This window comes from Antechinus flavipes, chromosome 2 (assembly GCF_016432865.1).
Source record: "Antechinus flavipes isolate AdamAnt ecotype Samford, QLD, Australia chromosome 2, AdamAnt_v2, whole genome shotgun sequence".
Classification (NCBI taxonomy): domain Eukaryota; kingdom Metazoa; phylum Chordata; class Mammalia; order Dasyuromorphia; family Dasyuridae; genus Antechinus; species Antechinus flavipes.
This window is the reverse complement of record NC_067399.1, coordinates 258,747,763-258,766,900: the sequence shown is the minus strand read 5'-3', so window position 1 is coordinate 258,766,900 and position 19,138 is coordinate 258,747,763. Positions and strand designations below refer to the sequence as shown.

Genomic DNA, 19,138 nt, shown 5'->3' with positions numbered 1-19,138 from the left:
CTTGCTGAGTGTTCATTTGCATCCCTCTCAATTTTCAGCTTAGAATATAGTTTTGAGAGTTTTACCCTTAGCTACTATGAAGGAAAGGTGGCTGAAATTTCCTTCCATAATTTGTTTAGGGTACCCTCTGTTCTAGGCTTACATGTGGTCTCTACTTGGATTTTAGGTGGTTTGTGTGAGGAGAAGAATATGTAACTGCCTTACTATAAATACCAAGATGGACTGAAGAATTGAGTGTTAGGGGTGGGATCAGTACAGAGATAGAAGCAACATCAACAAAGTCATTTTCCCTCCCTTCGGTTCAATAGTCTTATCCGGTATACTACAGTGTGATCCATAGGGATACTATGGTATCCACAGGTGGGGCTATGTCTAGAGTTGGCAATAAGGTCAAGTCTCTTTATAGTATACTCCTTCCTGGGATACCTGATCTCTGCTTTATAAGCCTTGTAAGAAGTCCTTGATAAAGTTGAATTTAAATAAAGCAACCAGTCCCTAGTTAGTGACCAGTGTTGTGTGCTTTCCACAGCCTTTTCGTGCCTTCATTTCTCACTGGTAATTGAGAGACATCTCTAGATCTCTAGGAACTGCTCTCTTCTCTCTTGGACTTCATCTTGTTGCACAAGTCCCCTATACTTTTTCCTATTGTGAAATGCCCAATTACCTCTGAGTTTGTTTGTTAGATAGCAGTGAAATATTAATTTCTGATTTGTTTTATGGTTTGGGATTCCATCTTTGGTAGGATAGTTTTGCTTAATGTCTTGGGCCTGGTTTTTAGTGTCAATGTAGAACCAGCAGTGCTATAATGGAGTGAAACATGGGACAGCAGTGAAGAAGAGTTATCTTTTAAAATGTATTAGAAATCATTTTGATAGACTTGAGATCAGAGCACTTGTGTTTTGTGTTTATGCTGAGCCATTTGTGACCTGGGTCTCACTTTCCTTAGCCATTAAAATGAATTGCAGTAGAAGATCTCTAAGGCATCCTACATTTCTATACTTATTTAATAAGGTGAAATTCATTACTATAAGCATCTTTGCAGATGCCAATATCAAACTCCATTATGACTAGAAGTAACAGAATTGTAATTTGGTAGTAGCCATTTCAGTACAAACCTTTTCTACATTTTCTGTTAGCTTATACTGTATACTAATTGTGAAGGTGAGTTGTTAAAAGTATGTATTTGGGGAATGGGGTACAGAAATTCCTCACTTGAGACAGGTCACGTGAAGCGGCTCGGCCAGTGTTGAGGTAGGTAGTGATGAGATCAGCCATTGTGTTGTGCAAAGGATAGATAACTTGGCTAAGATTAAATAGTGGGTATGTCTAGGTGATCTGTAGCAGGTTTGAAGCATAGGCGGGTTTTGCAGTCAGACTGGTCTAGCCAAGTTTAGGGAATGTGGCCTCTGGTATTAGCTGAAAGCAGGATATTTAGCCTGTTCCCCTGTGAAGTTCTATTACCATTGACTTGAATTCTATTCATATGAGTCATTGGCTTAAATGGGACCAGAAACAGGGATCCAGGACAGATCAGATCACCTAAGAGGGGACCAAGCCCTTAGGTGACAAGTCATTTGGATAGACATCTATATACTTTTTGGAGCAGATGCTCATAGGGCTTAAGTAGGCCGTATTAGAATTTTAAAATTATCTTCAAGTCTTGGGCCATGTTAAATGTTAGCATTGCTAATCTACTTTTGTGACTGATCATGGAATTAGAAATAAACTATAGTGTATGTGATATTTGGCCTAATGGAGATAGCTTAGCTTGTTTAGGGGTTAAATGATGTACAGAGTAGTTTCTGTGACAACTTGGGAGAGTATTCAAAAGAAAGACTAGACTCAACATTGTTACTCAATATTTAACTGATTTAGTGGCTGAAAGAAACCTGGTAGGTGCATTATTTTTGGGAATATTTCTGAGGTTCTGCCTTTAATCTAGAAATAAAATAGCTCGATTCTACAGGTTTTATCACAAGAGGTCATAAACACATTCCCTAATGTGCTTTTGATATTTCTGATCCTTGTCTTTGATGCCAGGTTTTCTGTTTATTCCCTGTACTAACTCTTGTACGAGATTTTTTTGTACAAATCTGGGAGAAACAAATGATGTACACAAAATTTCTTATTTAAACAAAATGGGCATAATTGTTAAGCAGCTGTATTAAGCTGTAAGATTTCTTTCAGGGTCTTTGGAAGGAAACAATAAGGATAGTTTACTTTTTTTTTCTTTGTACAAATTCCCTGGCATAAAAGTAGGAAGCCATTAGTGCATGATGAGTTACATAACAGTGACAGCAGTGGGCTACACAGTGTTCATTATCAACCAAGTCCTTTCCTATATTACTGAAAATTACCAGCTGCAGCCAGAGCCAAGCCAGTATTGCTATTTTTCCTCATTTATTCTCTGGGAAAGAATATTGGGCTATGTAACACGGAAAATCAAGCCTTCTGTCATCTTGGGCACATATTTACCATTTATACACTGGGGACACCCCTTTCCCTCTACCTTTACAGAGATCTGTAATTGAGATGAATTAAGATTCTAGAAAGGCAAGTTCAGAATTATACCTGTTTTCTATTCAATGCAAAATCCAAATTATATACCTTTCCTAACAGATCAGACTTTGATCTTCATAGGTAGAAAAATGCTAACCAGACTATATTTTCAGGTCATTAAAATGTGGAATGAATAGGTTCAATTTAGACACTTGCTATTGGTGGACAACTTAGTGAGCCATTTTCTCTCTTTATTCAAGGGCACAGGACAGATGTTTGGCTGAAGCTATTTTATATTACTATATTAGAAATTGAGGCAGCATGTAAAAGATCATGATCTATTACGTTAAAATAATGGTTGCTATTTTGTATCTTTGTTTATGATGAGGTATAGAAAATTTGTGAGACTGGTAGCCTATTTTTCCATATTGAATTTTACAAACATTTAAGTGCTTACTGCAATCAAGGGCTTGTTAAGTACTAGAAGAAAAGCAAAAATTATTCCATGATGAGGCTCTTTGGCTCTTATTTTTTGGAAAATCAGTCCCCATTAACTTCTTGTCCTCTGGGGCCCAGCTCCCTAAGGAGGTCCCTGTGGGCAGTAACCAAGGCTAGGCCCAGGCCATCCCACAATGAAGCCCCACAATTATGTGCCCCATGGCAATATTTCTTTGCTGTATTTTCTGCAGAGGCATAGGAGACAGCTTGTAGGCCCGACAGCTCTTGATAGTCACTGTTTAGTGATTTGTGTAGCTGCCCATGAAAGTGTTATGTTCAATCAGGTTCAAGCTTCATAGTTATACAGGTGGTCAGAATAAGATCAGTTTTCAACAGGAGTTGCTTCTGTGTGACAAGGCTGTTTGATAGGAATGCCTGGGTGTATCAATCAAGATCAGTATGGCCCCTAAGAAAGGGACAGGAGCTAGGAATGGGGACAAACCAATGCAGATGAAACAATGTCCAGTCAATGAGGCCTCATTGAATAATGTGCAGGATTAGAAGAGAAGGACAAACTGGTTTGGCAAGAGTTTAGTAATTATGGTTCCTCATGTGGAAGGGAAGCTTAAGTCTGTAATACTCCCACAGTATCGCCTATGACTTCTTGTCTGAGCTTGGGGCTCTGAAAAACTACCCGTGATACTATCCTGACTTGAACCTAGTGTTCAAATTACAAAGTCTAATTTTTTCCTTCTGATTTTAATACCTTAATATAATGGCCCTTCCTTGGCATTTTCATCAGGGCAGAGATCTTTATTGGGTTATTTTAGAATATTACTGTAACCTTGGTGTAGCATGCCATCCACCGTCATCTTTTAAAAGATGTGCTGCTGATGGTGATTCCTGATGATGAATGGGAAATACAATCACTGGACAAAAGTATTTTGAATCACTATGTGAAACCCCTAGATCCAAAGCAGTATTCAGATTCCGTGGCTGGAATGACTCAGTGTAAAAAAATAGTGGGAAGCCTAAAGTTCTGAATCCAAAACGTCTCATTTCTCATTTAATCACAAGGACCTTGGGGCCCCCATTTCGTAGATGGGGAAAGCAAGGCCCCAGAGGTACTGCCAGAAGAGGAACCCGCTTTCCTCAGCCTCCGGTCTTGTCTCTGCGGACTTGACAAAGTTCCCATCTCAGGAAAGTTCTTGTCCCCAGAGATGTGAATTTACCTTATGTATGTTAGCTATTTTAGTAATAATAGTTGATGCTGTACCACCCCACCAGCTGCTTGAAGGTCCAGTTCCACAAGAAGGATCTGCCGGCCTGGAATCGGCTACAGCACTGGCAGAGAAAGCATGAGCCCCAAGGACGACCCTTCAGAGGGCCCACTTCCCCCTCTACCAGGCTCCCCTGGATACCTGCTGATTCCAGGTTATCTATAACCCCTCCCACGCCTCTCGGAAATACCCAGCTCTAACCACACGTCTAAGGCAAGTTCCTAGGACTCTGGAATAACGGTATGCGCCTTACGCCGCTTCCACCCCTTCGAATAATCCCCTAAAACAACGCCGAGCACGTACATACGTACGTGTGCACGCACCGCCCAAACGCACACGTAGGCCCGCGCCAGGTTTGACTTTCCCCCCGCCCCCCCAGTTATATTAATTCTAGGGCCAGAGACGCGCAGAATCAGATAGACCCCCCCCCCCCCCCCCCCCCGATCAAGGAAGTCCAGTTTCCTGCGCCCCGGAAGTAGTCATTGAAGAAGGTAGCAGCCACGCGTGGAGACGGCTGTGAGAGTCACCAACGTAAGATTTGATGTTGGAGGAGGGGCTGAGTCCTTGCGACCTAAGACCTTTCCGCGTTCTGTAAGTGGTTCCCCACCGACCCAACCTTTCTGATCCCTGAAACAGTGTTTGAGTATCATCCCCTGGCCCAGCCCCACCCTTTTGGTTCTAGTTCTGCGCCCTCTATTCCCACCCCCTCCGGTTCTAGCCCCGCCTCTCCAGTCTCTAGGACGCTTTTCTGGGTCTAGTCCCACCCTCCCAAACTCTGTCCCGCTCGTTATTCATCTAGCCCCGCCCCTCCTGGCTTTACCCGGCCCATTCATGGTGTAGCCTTTCTTGCTCCAGGTACCCTCTGGCCTGTGACGTTTGCTGGCGGGCCTTTCCCTCTGACCCCACATTCCCTCTTGGTCTTCAGGCCCCAGCATGGATTTCCTAGACCTGGAGACCCAGAAATCCAACGTCCCGGTTCATGAACGGGAGCAGGTGACATCAGTCGAGACGGTTCAGGTGATTGACACGGAGTACAGCCCGGACACGGTGGAATGGTGCCCGTTGAAGGACATGAATAACCTGCTGGCCTGCGGCACCTACCAGCTGCAGATATCAGAGTCTGAGGCCCAGAATTCCACCTTCTCAGAGGCAAAGGCCAAAACTAATAAGGCGGAGAGCAAGGTAGGAGGTCTGCCGGGTCGGAGCTCTGGGGAGAGGTGGTCCGCCTGTCATCTGCCACTTTGGTGCTTCCATGAGCCCTCCTGGCTTCCGTCTCCCAGGCGTCCAGGACTGATGCCTAACTAGAGGATAACAGCCCAGAGTTTTACTTTGTAGAATTATTTCTGTGAGTCTCAGAGCAGGAAAGCTGAAGTGATTACAGAACGGTGGGCAGCAGTTTGAGAGCAGAGAAGCTTTAGTCTTTTTTTTTTTTTTTTTGCTAAAGTAGTCGGGGTCAAGTGACTTGCCCAGGGTCACACAACTAGGAAATATCTAGTGTCCGAGATCAAATTTGAACTCGGGTCCTCCTGACTTCAGGGCTGGTGCTTCAACCACTGTGCCACCTAGCTGCCCCGAAGCTTTTTTTTTTAGTCTTTGTGAGCATGTAGGCATGAGGGCCAACAAACTCAGTTCTATTAGATCATAAAGGTAATGGAGAGGATATAAGTAAATTTGTTAACAATAAGTTAGAATTTATGTAGATTTGCATATGTTAACTCATTTGATTTCTCTCCACAACCCGGGAGATAGATGATATTATTATACCCACTTTAAGATAAGGGAACTGAGGTAAGCAGAAATTGAGTGGTTTGCCCAGTATCACGAAAGCCAGTAAGTTTCTCGAAGCAAGATTTGAATTCAGGCCTATCCTCACTTCAAGTCACATGCCCATTCCACTGTGCCACATGCATCAAAAATGCAAGGTCATATCTTGAAAATCCAAAGTAGCAAAGTTTCTAAAATTTTATAATTTATCTAAATATAATATACTACATTGGAATGTAAAGAACATAAAATAGTCTGAATAAGTTCATGAATGGTAGTAGTTAATTTGAAGGAAAGCTTTTGAGATTGAAGTAAGAACAATTGTACTCTTTTAGAATTGTTTTTTAGTATTACATTCAAGATGAACATTAAAAATAATTCTTCCATGTGAAAAACTTTAAAATATTTGGGTTGCTGTTGATGTTCCACCTGAGTTTGCTGTGGGCTAAATGTCCTTTGTTCTTTTTCATTTTATTTTGATTAATTCTCATGGCATTTTGGGAATTTCAATATGTGGTGGGAAAAACGCTACATTGTTTTAAGCATTTTTTTCCCCCTTTACCCCATTCCCCAAATGAAAAGGAATTAAAAACAATGTAACACATAGGATTCTTTTGGGGATTTTTTTTTTTTTTTTGAGACTGCCAGACCAAATCCTAGATTGGTTGTGCCATAGATTTAACCCAGCATGGAAATTCTTATGCTTCTAACTGCATGCATAAGAAGTAAAAACTCCTTGCCTAGAGAGGTAGGTTATGGTATAGAATATTGTTGTTGAGTTGTTAAGGTAAAGAATATTGGCTTCTTTATTTTCTATTTCTTATCAACTTTGAAATCCTGGAAAATTCTCTTTTACTTCCTCTCTCTCTCTTGACTTCCCCTCTTTCCCCTTTTCCCCCAGTTCTGTATATGTCACATCTGTTAGGGATAAGTAAAAGTTCTTTTCTGTCTTTTTTATAGTGTGCATCGAACACAGATGAAAGTATGGATCCTTATATCCGTCTGGGTCGTCTTTACTTGTATAGTTTCAATACGGATGCTTCTGAAAACCCCCTTACTGAAGTCCAGAGGAAAGACTGTGATGCTATTCTGGATATGAAATGGTACATAAAATTTGAAGGGATCCAGAGTTGTTTTGGGGAACATCAGGAGCCGTACAACTCTTATAACTTCTTACCTGCCCTCCAATGTTGTTATCGTCAGCTGCCTATTGGATATCTTAAACTTAGCCTGTCTCAAACTAAACTTATCTTTCCTCCAAAATCCTTCCCCTTTCCTAACTTTTCTGTTACAGTTCAGGACACCACAGTCCTCCCAGTCACTCAGGCTCCTAGGTATCATTCTTGACTTCTCACTCTCTTACCCTAATTCACCAATCTGTTGTGAAGTCTTATGAGTTCTAACTTGGAAACATCTCTTACATGTCCCCTTCTTATTTTTGCCACTACTACCACTCTGGGACAGTCTTTATATATGCATTTTTATGTGTTCTCCATTTTCACTGACTTCCCCATGTCTAGCAGCACACTCTTTTTTCTTATCTCTCCTGTCTTTCCTGATTTCCTTCAAGTCTTAGCTAAAGTCCCTTCAAGAAATCTTTCTTTGTCCCCGTTAATGCCACTGCTTTCTTTCTATTGATTATCTTCAGTTTATCCTCTATATCTTGTCTGTACATAGTTATTTGCATGTTGTCTGATGATAACTTCTCAAGAACAGGTTCTGCCTTTTGCCCTCCTTTGTTATCTTCACTGCCTAGCACAAGGCTTGGCAGAGAGTAAGCATTTGATAAATGTTACATGGTACAGGCCCTTATTATTTCATGATTGCATTATCATAGTAGCCTTTTGGTTGGCTCTAGTGCTTCCCCATGCCTTACTTCAATCAGCTATCAAAGTGATCCTCCCAAATTATAGATATGGGATATAGATTTTTCCCTCCTCTCAAGGATTACCACAACATCTTGATTACCAACAGAAACAAGAATTAAATTGTCTTTTGAGCTTTTAAAGCCCTTTTTTACATATTCCCTTCCTAAATTTCCAGTCTTTGTTTACCTTACTCTCCTCCTCATTATTATTGGAAGGGACCTTAAATGTTGTTTAATCTAACTTAATTTTACAGATGAGATTAAAAATAGTAGATCCAGACCTTATCAGAGAAACTTAGTTCAAAATTCTTTTTACAGTTACTATTGCCAATTATATTTCCCCTCTTCTATTCTCTCTCTCCTTTCACCCTGTGCCTCCTCAAAAGTGTTTTGTTCCTCCACATATTTATTGATACAGTGACACTTGCTGTTTGTTCCTCAATGAGACACTCCATCTTCTGACTCCAAGTATTTTCACTGGCTGTCCCCTGGTGTCTGGAATGTTCTTCCTCTTCATCTCTACTTCCTGGATGCCCTGACTTTCTCCAAGTCTTCCCTTAAATCCTGTCTTCTGTAAGAAACTTTTCTTAATTTCCCCTTAATGCTAATGTCTTCTCCCTAAGATCACCTCTTGTTTACCCTATACATATATATATGTCTGTCATATACATGGTTGTTAGTATGTTGTCTTCCCTATTAGACTCCTGCGGTTCTTGAGGTCAGACTGTTTTTGCTTTTCTAGCACAATGCCTGACACATTATAAATGCTTAATAAATGCTTGTTGTATGGCACAATTCCAGTTTCTCAAGGCAAGGGAAAAGTGGAATTCCTGTGAACAATTAGAGGTGTGGTGAATGTGGAGGGATAATCTAGCTAGGATTTTTGTCTTTCTCTGTTGTGCAGATTCCAACCTTGTTCACTAGATGGCATCTAAGATAGGTTTTATTCTCAAGTTTCTTGGCTTTTTACAAGTGATACAAGTGACTATTTTTACCTTTGCTTCTTGTTAAGAGAAATAGACCCTTTCCTTGGGAGCTGAATTATAGACACTGACCCAACTTTGGCCTTGTGTTTAAATGGGACAGCCTGCACCATTTTCTGTTCTACCTTTCATGTTTATACTAGATTCATCCTTTCTAGATGTGATTTAAGGTTGGTATTTCCTCTTTCTCCAGGTGCCCTATTCCAATTGCTGGCCAGGCTTTCCTGGGATTGGCAGATGCTAAAGGATGCATAGAGTTGCTTAAGTTGATGGAATTAAAGGTTAGTCACTGGGAAAACTTAGGCTTATGTGCTGTATTTGTGAAAAGACTAAAGACAAGTACTCTCTTAAGTGCTTTGAGGAAATAAGGTACGAATTATGCTTATTAAGTTTACAAAAGGAGGAGGGAGGGTTAAGAAAGATTCTTTTTTTTTTTTCCCCAAATATGAGGGCACATTTCTAATATAAAAAATGTTCAGATTCCCATTCCTCTCCCCTTAATAGTAGTTGTATATTTTGTATCTATTGACTGAGAACATATTATCAAAATAATGTTTATTATTGGAAGGAAGCTTAAATGTTATGTAATCTAACTTAATTTTACAGAAGAGATTAAAAGTAGTAGGTCTGGGATTCCAACCAAGGTACTTACCCAAATCAAATCTTGAACTTTTCCCCCTTTTTGCCAAAGATATTTTTACCTACCCTATCTTAAATTTGAGCCAAGGTATTTCTGGCAGTATTACTTTTCTGGATATGGATAGGATTTTTCATCATAAATCCTGCAGAGTAATGGTGGATAATTGTACTGCTGAGAACAGCAAAGTCATTTACAGCTGATGATCCTAAAATATTGCTGTTACTTTGGATATAGTCCATTTCACTTTGCTTGAGTTCATGAAGGAATTTCCAGTTTTTTTTCTGATCATCATTTCTCATAAAACAATAATATTCTATCACAATTTATTTAACCATTCCCCAATTGATGGGCATCCCCCTCAATTTCACATAATTTATTCAGCCATCCCCAAGAGCTACTATAAATATTTTTGGTACATATAGGTCATTTTCTTTCTTTCTTTCTTTCTTTTTTAATCTCTTTTGGTATTTATGCCTAGTAGTTGTATTGTTAGGTCAATGGATATGCATGAATTTATAGTACTTTGGGTATAGATAATATCTTTTGCTCACTTATCAATTGGGCTATATATTTATTTTTCATAAATTTGATTTGATTTCCTCTATGTTTGACAAATGGGGCCTTATCAGAGAAACTTACTTCAAAATTCTTCTTACAGTTACTATTGCCAATTGTATTTCTCTTATTCTATTCTCTTCTTTCACCCTGTTCCTCCTTAAAAGTCTTTTGCTACTGATCCCTCCCCTCTTCCAATATGCCCTCTTTTATCACCCTCCCCTGCTTCTTGTACCTCATTCCCCTGTTATTTTCCTGTAGAGTAAGATAGATTTCTATACCACATTGAGTGTTTGTTATTTCCTCTTTGAGCCAGTTCTGATGAGAATAAATTCACTCACTCCCTCTATCTTCACCCTCTTTCTCTCTATTATTAATAAAGTTTTTTTTGCCTCTTTTTTTAAAAATGGCAATAATTTACACCATTTCACTTCTCCCTTTCTCTTTCTTCCGGTACATTCCTCTCTCACCCCTTAATTAAATTGTTTTTAAAAAAAGGTATTATCTTCACATACAACTTTATACCTGTGCATTCTGTCAATATATACTTCTTCAAATTGCTGTAATAATGAGAAGATTCTAATGAGTTACAAGTATCATCCTCTCATGTAGGAATGTAAGCAGGTAAACTTTATTAAGTTCCTTATGATATCACTTTCCTGATTACCTCCTTAGGCTTCTCCTGGGTTTTATATTTGAACAACAGATTTTCTTTCTTTTTCTTTCTTTTTATTATATATTTTATTTTATTTTATAATAACTTTATATTGACAGAATCCATGCCAGCGTAATTTTTTTTACAACATTATCCCTTGCACTCACTTCTGTTCCAATTTTTCCTCTCCCTCCCTCCACCCCCTCCCCTAGATGGCAAGCAGTCCTATATATGTTAGATATGTTGCAGTATATCCTAGATACAATATATGTTTGCAGAACCAAACAGTTCTCTTGTTGCACAGGGAGAATTGGATTCAGAAGGTAGAAATAACCTGGGAAGAAAAACAAAAATGCAAATAGTTCACATTCATTTCCCAGTTGAATAACAGATTTTCCATTTAGCGCTGATCTTTTCATTATGAATGCTTGGAAATCTGCTGTTTCATTAGATTTTCCCTTGAAGGATTATACTCAGTTTTTCTCAGTGGGTGATTTTGGGTTGTAATCCTACCTCCATTGCTCTCCAGAATATCATATTCTAAGCCCTCCAGTCCTTTAATGAAAAAGCTGCTAAAACTTAGTTATCCTGATTGTGACTCTTGAATTTCTGGGTGTTTGCAATATTTTCTCCTTGACCTGGGAGTTTCAGCTTTTGGCTGTAATATTTCTGAGAGTTTTCAGTTTGGATTCTCTTTCAGGAGGTGATTGGTAGATTGTTTCAATTTCTATTTTACCCTCTGGTTCTAGAATATCAGGATAGTTTTCCTTGATAATTTCTTGAAAGATGATGATGTCCAGGCTCTTTTTTTTTTTTTTTTAATTGATTTGATTTTTTTTGATCATGACTTTAAAGTAAACCAATAATTTTAAAATTATCTTCTGGATCTGTTTTCCAGGTCAGTTGTTTTTTCAGTGGAATATTTCACTTTTTTTTTTTATTTTGGTATTTTTTCTTTCTTTTTTTTTATTTTTTATTTTGCTTATTGTATTTTGGATTTCTCATAAAATTATTAGCTTCCATTTGCTCTTTTCTAATATTTTCCTCAATGAGCTTTTGCATCTCCTTTCCCATATGACTAATTTTGATTCTTAAGGCATTTTTCTTTTCATCTTTTTTGTATTTTCTTTTGTACCACTCTCAATTCTTTTCCTAATTTTTCCTCTTATCTTGAGGATCCTTGATTTTCAAAATCCCTGTCGAGCTTTTCCATGACCTGAACTCAATTCTTGTTTTTTTATGGAAACTTTAGATGTAGTTTGTTTGTCATCTTCTTCTGAGTGTATGTTCCTTGTCACCATAGTAACTTTCTATGGTTAGAAACTTTTTCAGTTGTCTGCTTGTTTTCCTAGTGTATTACTTGGCTTTTCAGTTTCTAAGGTGGAGGAGATTTTGTGCAGTTGTTTTCAGAGATTCTTATAAGGACCTGACCATAAACCCTCTTTCCTTCCCTGGAACTGTAGAGTGTTCTCATCCCATTGTAGCTGTAAAATTGAGTGTATTTAAGCAACAGAGTACTGCTTTGGTGGTGCTGGGACTGGGCCTAAGCTAGGATTGTGCACTGGACTCCCACTCTGTTGTCACAGACCTTTTCTGCTGGCTTTCTAAGTAATCTATGGTTGTCTCTGGGCTGAGAGGTCTAGAAACCTACGCTGATTCAGAGGTCCCTAGGACCCATTCCTGCTTACTGGCATAGGATTAAGGTTGTTCTGGACTCCCGCCCTAGTACCACAGATCTTTCCTGCTGTTCCTCTAAGTTGTCTTGGGCTGAAAATATTCTCCATTTTTTTTTGGGGGGGGGAAGGTGTTCTGATGCTCTAAAATTTGCTTAGAGTCATTATATAAAGAAATTTGGAGTGGCTTGGGAATGAGGTTGGGTGCGTACCTGCTTTTACTCTGCCATCTTGGCTCTGCCTCCTCTCAACATTTATTTTTGTAAGATCATGAGTTCCAAATTTTTTTTCCCCCCTTCCATATGTCTGTACTCCCCAATACAGCAAGCGATCTAATAGAGATTATACATGTGCAATTCATTTTTAACATTTTCATATTAGTCATGTTGTTAAAGAAAAATCAGAACAAAAAGGAAAAACCAAGAGAAAAAAAAGCAAATAAGACAAACAAAAAAAGGTGAAAATAGTATTGCATTCAGTCTTTATAGTTCTCTGGATACAGACGGCATTTCTATACCAAAACTGTTGTAATTGTCCTGGATCAGTGTATTGCTGAGAAGTATCAAAGTTAATCATCACATAATCTTGCTATGTACAATGTTCTGATTCTGCCCAGTTCACTCAGCATCAGTTCATGTAAGTCTCTCCAGGCTTCTCTAAAATCATCCTCCTGCTCGTTTCTTACAGAACAATAATATTCCATATCATTCATACACCATAACTTATTCAGCCATTCTCCAATTGATGGGCATCCATTCAGTTTCCAGTTTCTAGACACTACAAAAAGGGCTGCCACAAACATTTTTGCACATATGGGTCCCTTTCTCTCCTTTAAGATCTCTTTGGGATATAAGCCCAGTAGAAACACTGCTGGATCAAAGAGTATGTACAGTTTGATAACTTTTTGAGCATAGTTTCAAATTGTTCTCCAGAATGGTTGGATACATTCATTCACAACTCCACTAACAATGTATTAGTGTCCCAGTTTTCCCACTGCTCCTTCAAAATTCATTGCTATCTTTTCCTGTCATCTTAGCCAATCTAATGAGTATATCAGAGTTGTCTTAATTTGCCTTTCTTTGATCAATAGTGATTTAGAGCACCTTTTCATATGATTAGAAATGGTTTTAATTTGTTCATCTGAAAATTGTCTTTCATATCCTTTGACCATTTATCAGTTGGAGAATGGCTTGAATACTTATAAAATTTGAGTCAATTATATTTTAGAAAAGGAGGCCTTTATGAAAACCTTTGAATGTAAAAAGGTTTTCCCAGTTTATTGCTTCCCTTCTAATCTTGTCTGCATTAATTTTGTTTATACAAAAACTTTTTGACTTAATATAATCAAAATTATCTATTTGGTGTTCAGTTAGGAGTACCAGTTCTTCTTTGGACCTAGTAATCGTTTCTTATAGGAAAATAATATTCCATTACATTCATATATCAAACTTATTCAGCCAATTCCCTACTGAGGAGTATAACTCAATTTCCAGTTCCTTGCTACTACAAAAAGGGCTGCCACAAACATTTATATATATGGGTCCTTTTTCCTCTTTTATTTATCTGTTTGGGATACAGATCCAGCAGAGACAATGCTGGATCAAAGGGTATTTAGCTAAGTTTAGAGAGGATCATTACCAAAATATTGGCCATCAGCTTATTTATTTCTTTAGCCAGAGCAACTTATGAAGATAGTTTGCACAAGCATGGACAGATCACAGTCTATGTTAATGAAATATTAGATTATTGAAATTTTGAAGTGAATATTTACAAATGGATATAGCCTAGGGGTTCTTAACCTGGAATCCTCAGGAGTATATGGATAAATTTCAAGAGTCTGTGGACTTGGAGGGGGGAAAATTACATCTTTATTTGTACCAATCTTTAATCAAAATTTAGCATTTCCTTCACTTGTGAATATAGGCTACAATAACTTTGAGAAGTACAAAGCTTTCGCCAGATTGACAAATCTATGACAAAGAAGGTGAAGAACTTCTAATATGTTGGAAGGTACTTTGGACTTGGAGTTAGGAGAGACCTTAGTTCTTTCTTTTCAGCTTCTAAACCTGACCCCTTTCCCTCAGTCCTAAAACTAACCAAACTGGTCTCTTTTTCTCTTCTTCACACATGGCATTCCATCTACATTGGCTTTCCCTCAGTTCTGGAATGCACTTAAGTTTCACCTCACATTGCTTTCATAGAATCCCTCATGTTCTTCAAACTATCCCCTTCATAAAAGCAGCTCAAGTATTACTTCAAGAAAAACTTTCTTGATTTCTCTATTTTCCAGTATTCTTCCATAAGTACCTAGTTTATAGTTTACATTTATTCTGTATATACTTATGTATGTATATTTTGTCTCCTCTGATAGAATGTACATTCTGAGAAAAGTAAAGGTGGTTTCAATTATTTAAAAAAATTTATGCTTGCAGAACTTAGTATAATGCCTATTAAGCACATAGTAATAATAAATGCTTGATTAATTGATTCTTGTCTTCCATACACTTATATGATATGATTCAAGCTGAATTTTCTAAGTCTTTTTTCTCATAGCAGAATAGATATGATACTAGTACTTAATTCATATAGTAATTGTGAATACAAGTGATATTTTGAAGTTCTTTGCAAATTTCAAAGCACAACCTAAATGTTAACATATTCAGGATGGTGTAGGTCATCTCATCCAATCTTCTCATTTCATATGTGACTATGCCTGAGGTCACATATGAAATAAATGACAGAGCTGAGTTTTGAACCCAGGTTGCCTCTCTAAATTCAGGGTTCTTACAACTGTGCCAAAATACTTGAAATTGCATTACTTTGAGAAAATGGTCTATTACTCATATTTTATGAGATTGATATTAGGTTGATATTTCTTCTACTAATCACATTCAGCTTGGGTAAATTAATAAGTTTTTATTATATTGGGCAGCACTTTAATCATCTTGGACATTTTGAGTTTTGAAAAACTCTTATTTCCTTCAGGGTATATTGGCTCCCCTATTGGTGGTGATGGTGATGAAGGTGTCTGTAGTGCCTCCTTCATTGGGAACTGGCCTAGGCCTGTTTCATCACAGTGACAAAGATCACTGTGGCTGAAAAGGGGCCCTTAAGAGACAGAGAGCAGTTATTTTTCCTCTGACATAGCATGCAGGAATGAAAACTTGGAGAAGTGTAGGTCAGTATTTGACTTTTTAGTACATTGGAAGATTTGCTTTCCTAGATTAACAGCAGTTTGGGATTGTGACATTACTTTAAGTTCATGCTTCCCCTTGATAGATTTTTTTTTTTTTTTTTGCCTCTAATAGAACAACAATTACACATTACACCCAGTTTTTAAGAAAGCCCTGGGACAACATTGTATTGCATTATCTCTAGACTGGTCAGCAGGACAAACCATGAGGTAAATTGCTGGGACTCATTTCACTCCATTGAGGATCAATTCTTATTCTTAAATAAGTGAATGCCAAAGATACTTTACCATGTTTACTACTCTTTTTGGTCCCACAAGTCTTGGATTGTGACATCATTGCTATTTAAATGGATAACAGTGATGATATGATGATCTTTTATTGGAAAAATTAATATTTATTGCTTTTTGTAATCTTAAGTGGAAACTGAAGCCTTTCCCAAATACTAAAATTAATCTCAGCCAGCTGAGGCTTATTCTTTGTAAAGAAGTAAAATTAATATATGGTACGTTTAAAGATAATCATATTTAAGGACTGGAATTTTTCCTGTGATACTTCTTATGGTATCCTAAACTTGAGATGGTAAGGGGCTGGTGGGGTCAAATCAGCAAACAGACTTCAACTCACTTTTCTTATTGACTTGCTTCTCTAGAGTCACTGGTCAGCCTCTAAGAATCATTAGTAGTGACTCAAAGGGGTACCTCCACTTCCTTGCTGTGGATCATTCGGAGCCTTTGATACATAGTCTGTCGGATTGGAAGGCCCACGACTTTGAAGCCTGGATTGCTGCCTTCAATTACTGGCAAACAAACACAGTCTATTCAGGTTAGAATTTTTGATAAAAGACCATCACTTCTCTTGGCATCAGATCTTCAGGCATTTTAGGGCAGTTTTGACCATATGACTGTGAGTGCAACATTAAATTCTTTGAATTGCACTTGGTTAATCAACTTTTGTTCATAGTTTACTTTCTCAGAGAGAAGAGTAGTGAAAGGAGGGGGAAGTATATAAGGGAAAAAAGAGAAAAAATAGTGGCCTCTTTTCTATTGTTCCATGGAGTCGTTAAGATTGTAGGTGAGGGTTGTAATCAGAATTATTCTTTGGAATTAGTCAACCTTCTGAGAAGTAGCTAAACTTTTCTTGCAATGAATGCTGTTGTGGATAGATGTTTCTGTTTTCCTACAGGTGGAGATGATGGGCTTCTGAAAGGCTGGGACACCAGGAAACAGCTGAATAAGCCTGTGTTTACTAATAAAAGGTACACTCCTGTGGTTCCAGCTGGTCAGAGAATGCAAGCTTGTGATAGGAACCCTTGTAATCAAACTTGCATTCAGGATCATCCATTAATTTTACTTTTCTTACCCTCCCCACCCCTCCCCCCGCCCCACTTCGTTTTCTTTGTTTTTTATTTTTTACTGCTATCTGCACATAGTTTACTCATTTTTGCTTCCTGCTATCTCATAATCTCTTATTGTAGACATTTAATGGGTGTGTGCAGTATCCAGAGCAATCCCCACAAGGAGAATATTCTGGCCACAGGAAGGTGAGTCCTCCTTAAATTTGGTTCCTTCCCTTCTTCCTTTTTTCTCCATTTGAGTTTTTGGTATTTTGTTGGATTCTTCTAAGCCAGCTCCTAGCCCAGAACTATACTAATTTGAGGTGCTTTAGTTTAGAAGGGAGTCCCTTTTCCATAATGGGGTTGAGAAAGATTATGGGAATTGTTCCCTCTCTTTGGAGGACTTTTCTTCCTTCCCCCCACCCCCCTCCCCAAGATGTCTTTTGTATTATTGCTGGTGGTAATTTGAGCGTGATTTATTCTGACCATTTTTGCTGTGATTCATTGGTTTCAGTTACGATGAGCACATTCTTTTATGGGACATCCGTAACATGAAGCAGCCATTTGATGATACTTATGTAAAAGGAGGCGTGTGGAGACTGAAGTGGCACCCTGTGTATCCTCACCTACTTCTGGCAGCGTGCATGCACAGTGGCTTTAAGATCCTCAATTGTCAGAAGCCTTTGGGTGAGTTACATCAGGAACTCATGGCTAGGGTTGGCTTTGGCCTGTTTTATATTTATAATATATTTATATTAAGGCCCTTTCCCTAAAGCCAGTGATCAGGAGAAAAGCTTCCTTATCCCAGGGCAATTGTTCCTTCCAACCCCTTTGTTATGGTAAAGAAGATACCAGCTAGTCTGTATTTCATTTCTGTGGGACCAAAAAGGAGTCCTCAGGCAGCTGCTGGCATACTCAGCCTTTCCAGGACACCAGCATCAGTATGGCTATAGAATTAACTGACATCCAAAGCATGTTCTTGTACAAGCTTGAGCTTACAAATTGCTGTAAAGAATTGGGTTCCAGCGTGTAGTTGCTCCCCTAAAGCAATAGTAGTTAAGGGATTCACTAACTACTGATAAATTTGCTATCTTTACTACATTCCTTTTAGCAATTCATGACTATTTTACCTCTTACAAGTTTCCTATTATTTTTCTCATCAACTTTTAAAGACTTATATCTAAGTTCTTAACCATGCTACTTCTGCTTATACTTGTAACTGAGTTTCCTCAATGTTCTTGATAGTCATTTTGGAGGAATTGATGGGAAAAGAACATTATTAGCTGGTGATAGTTAATAACCGTGTTGATGAACACGGAAATATGAAACTTGTTTTTTGCCTTATTTATTCTTAGAGAAGAGGAAGGAGGGGTCCTCCATCCCTGTGTCCTATACATTACACAGTTCATTGGCATATGGAGCTGATTGGTCCAGACTTTGTCTAAACCCTAGTAAACAAACTCAACAACAGACTCTTTCACCTTCTGATGATCAGAGCAACTTAAAGATCGAGAAAGCAGATATATCTTTGAGTATGAATACGGCCTTTCTATCGATTGGAAAGTCTTCTGAAATACTAGCCAGCAAATCACTAGGTCATTATAACAGATCTCAGGAGACTGTAGCAGAGATAGCAGACATTTATGTTCCAATGATTACTAAAGAAAGTGATCCTTCGTCTGGTAGGTTAGAAGGATTGACTTTTGCGACTAAAGAACCAGCTAAAAGAAAAACTGTTGTCAACCTTTTAGCCACATGTTCCTTTTATGATCATGCCCTTCACCTCTGGAAGTGGGAAACAGATCAATTAAAGCCTAAATTACTGTGACTAGTTTTCAAATTGGGACTTAAAAAGTACAAACGTTTTCACAAATTAATCTGAAATTAATCTTCTTCATTCTGAGTGAATTGTATATGGATTTTATTATTTCTTGTGATGTTCAAACCTGTTTAACTTTATAAAATAAAGTTTCTCTGATTGTATATAATGTGCAGCCACTTTTTGAATAGCCATGTATAGTTATGAGGAAGCTAATAGCTTCTTTTAATGAATATCTACTGCTAGATTTATGCAAGCTAAAGAGATGGTTTCTTTCTTTAAATATAATCCTTAAAATTGGGGTAGTTGTTATTCATATTTGCCTAGGAAAATCTGCTTTGAACGATATTTCATACTGATTGCTTTTGGGTACCTAAAATTTGGGTGCCTAAAATTTTTACCTCTGATCACTATCAAATATTAAGACAAATTCTTTGC

At 38.1% G+C, this 19,138-nt stretch overlaps 1 protein-coding gene across 2 annotated transcripts; it reads left to right on the top strand.

Moving 5' to 3' along the window:
* Positions 1–4,692: 4,692 nt before the first annotated feature.
* On the top strand, positions 4,693–18,869 carry DPH7 (diphthamide biosynthesis 7). 2 transcript variants are annotated; one of them, XM_051976861.1, is made up of 10 exons: positions 4,693–4,808; positions 5,143–5,399; positions 6,942–7,084; positions 9,025–9,112; positions 15,663–15,757; positions 16,198–16,370; positions 16,731–16,803; positions 17,023–17,088; positions 17,396–17,568; positions 18,237–18,869. In XM_051976861.1, exons 2-10 carry the CDS (start codon positions 5,151–5,153, stop codon positions 18,707–18,709), a joined length of 1,533 nt encoding a protein of 510 aa, XP_051832821.1. In that variant the 5' UTR covers positions 4,693–4,808; positions 5,143–5,150; the 3' UTR covers positions 18,710–18,869. The 2 variants fall into 2 exon arrangements, with proteins under 2 accessions (XP_051832821.1, XP_051832823.1); XM_051976863.1 differs by lacking the exon at positions 4,693–4,808 and having other exon boundaries at positions 4,823–5,399.
* The last annotated feature ends 269 nt before the right edge of the window (positions 18,870–19,138 follow it).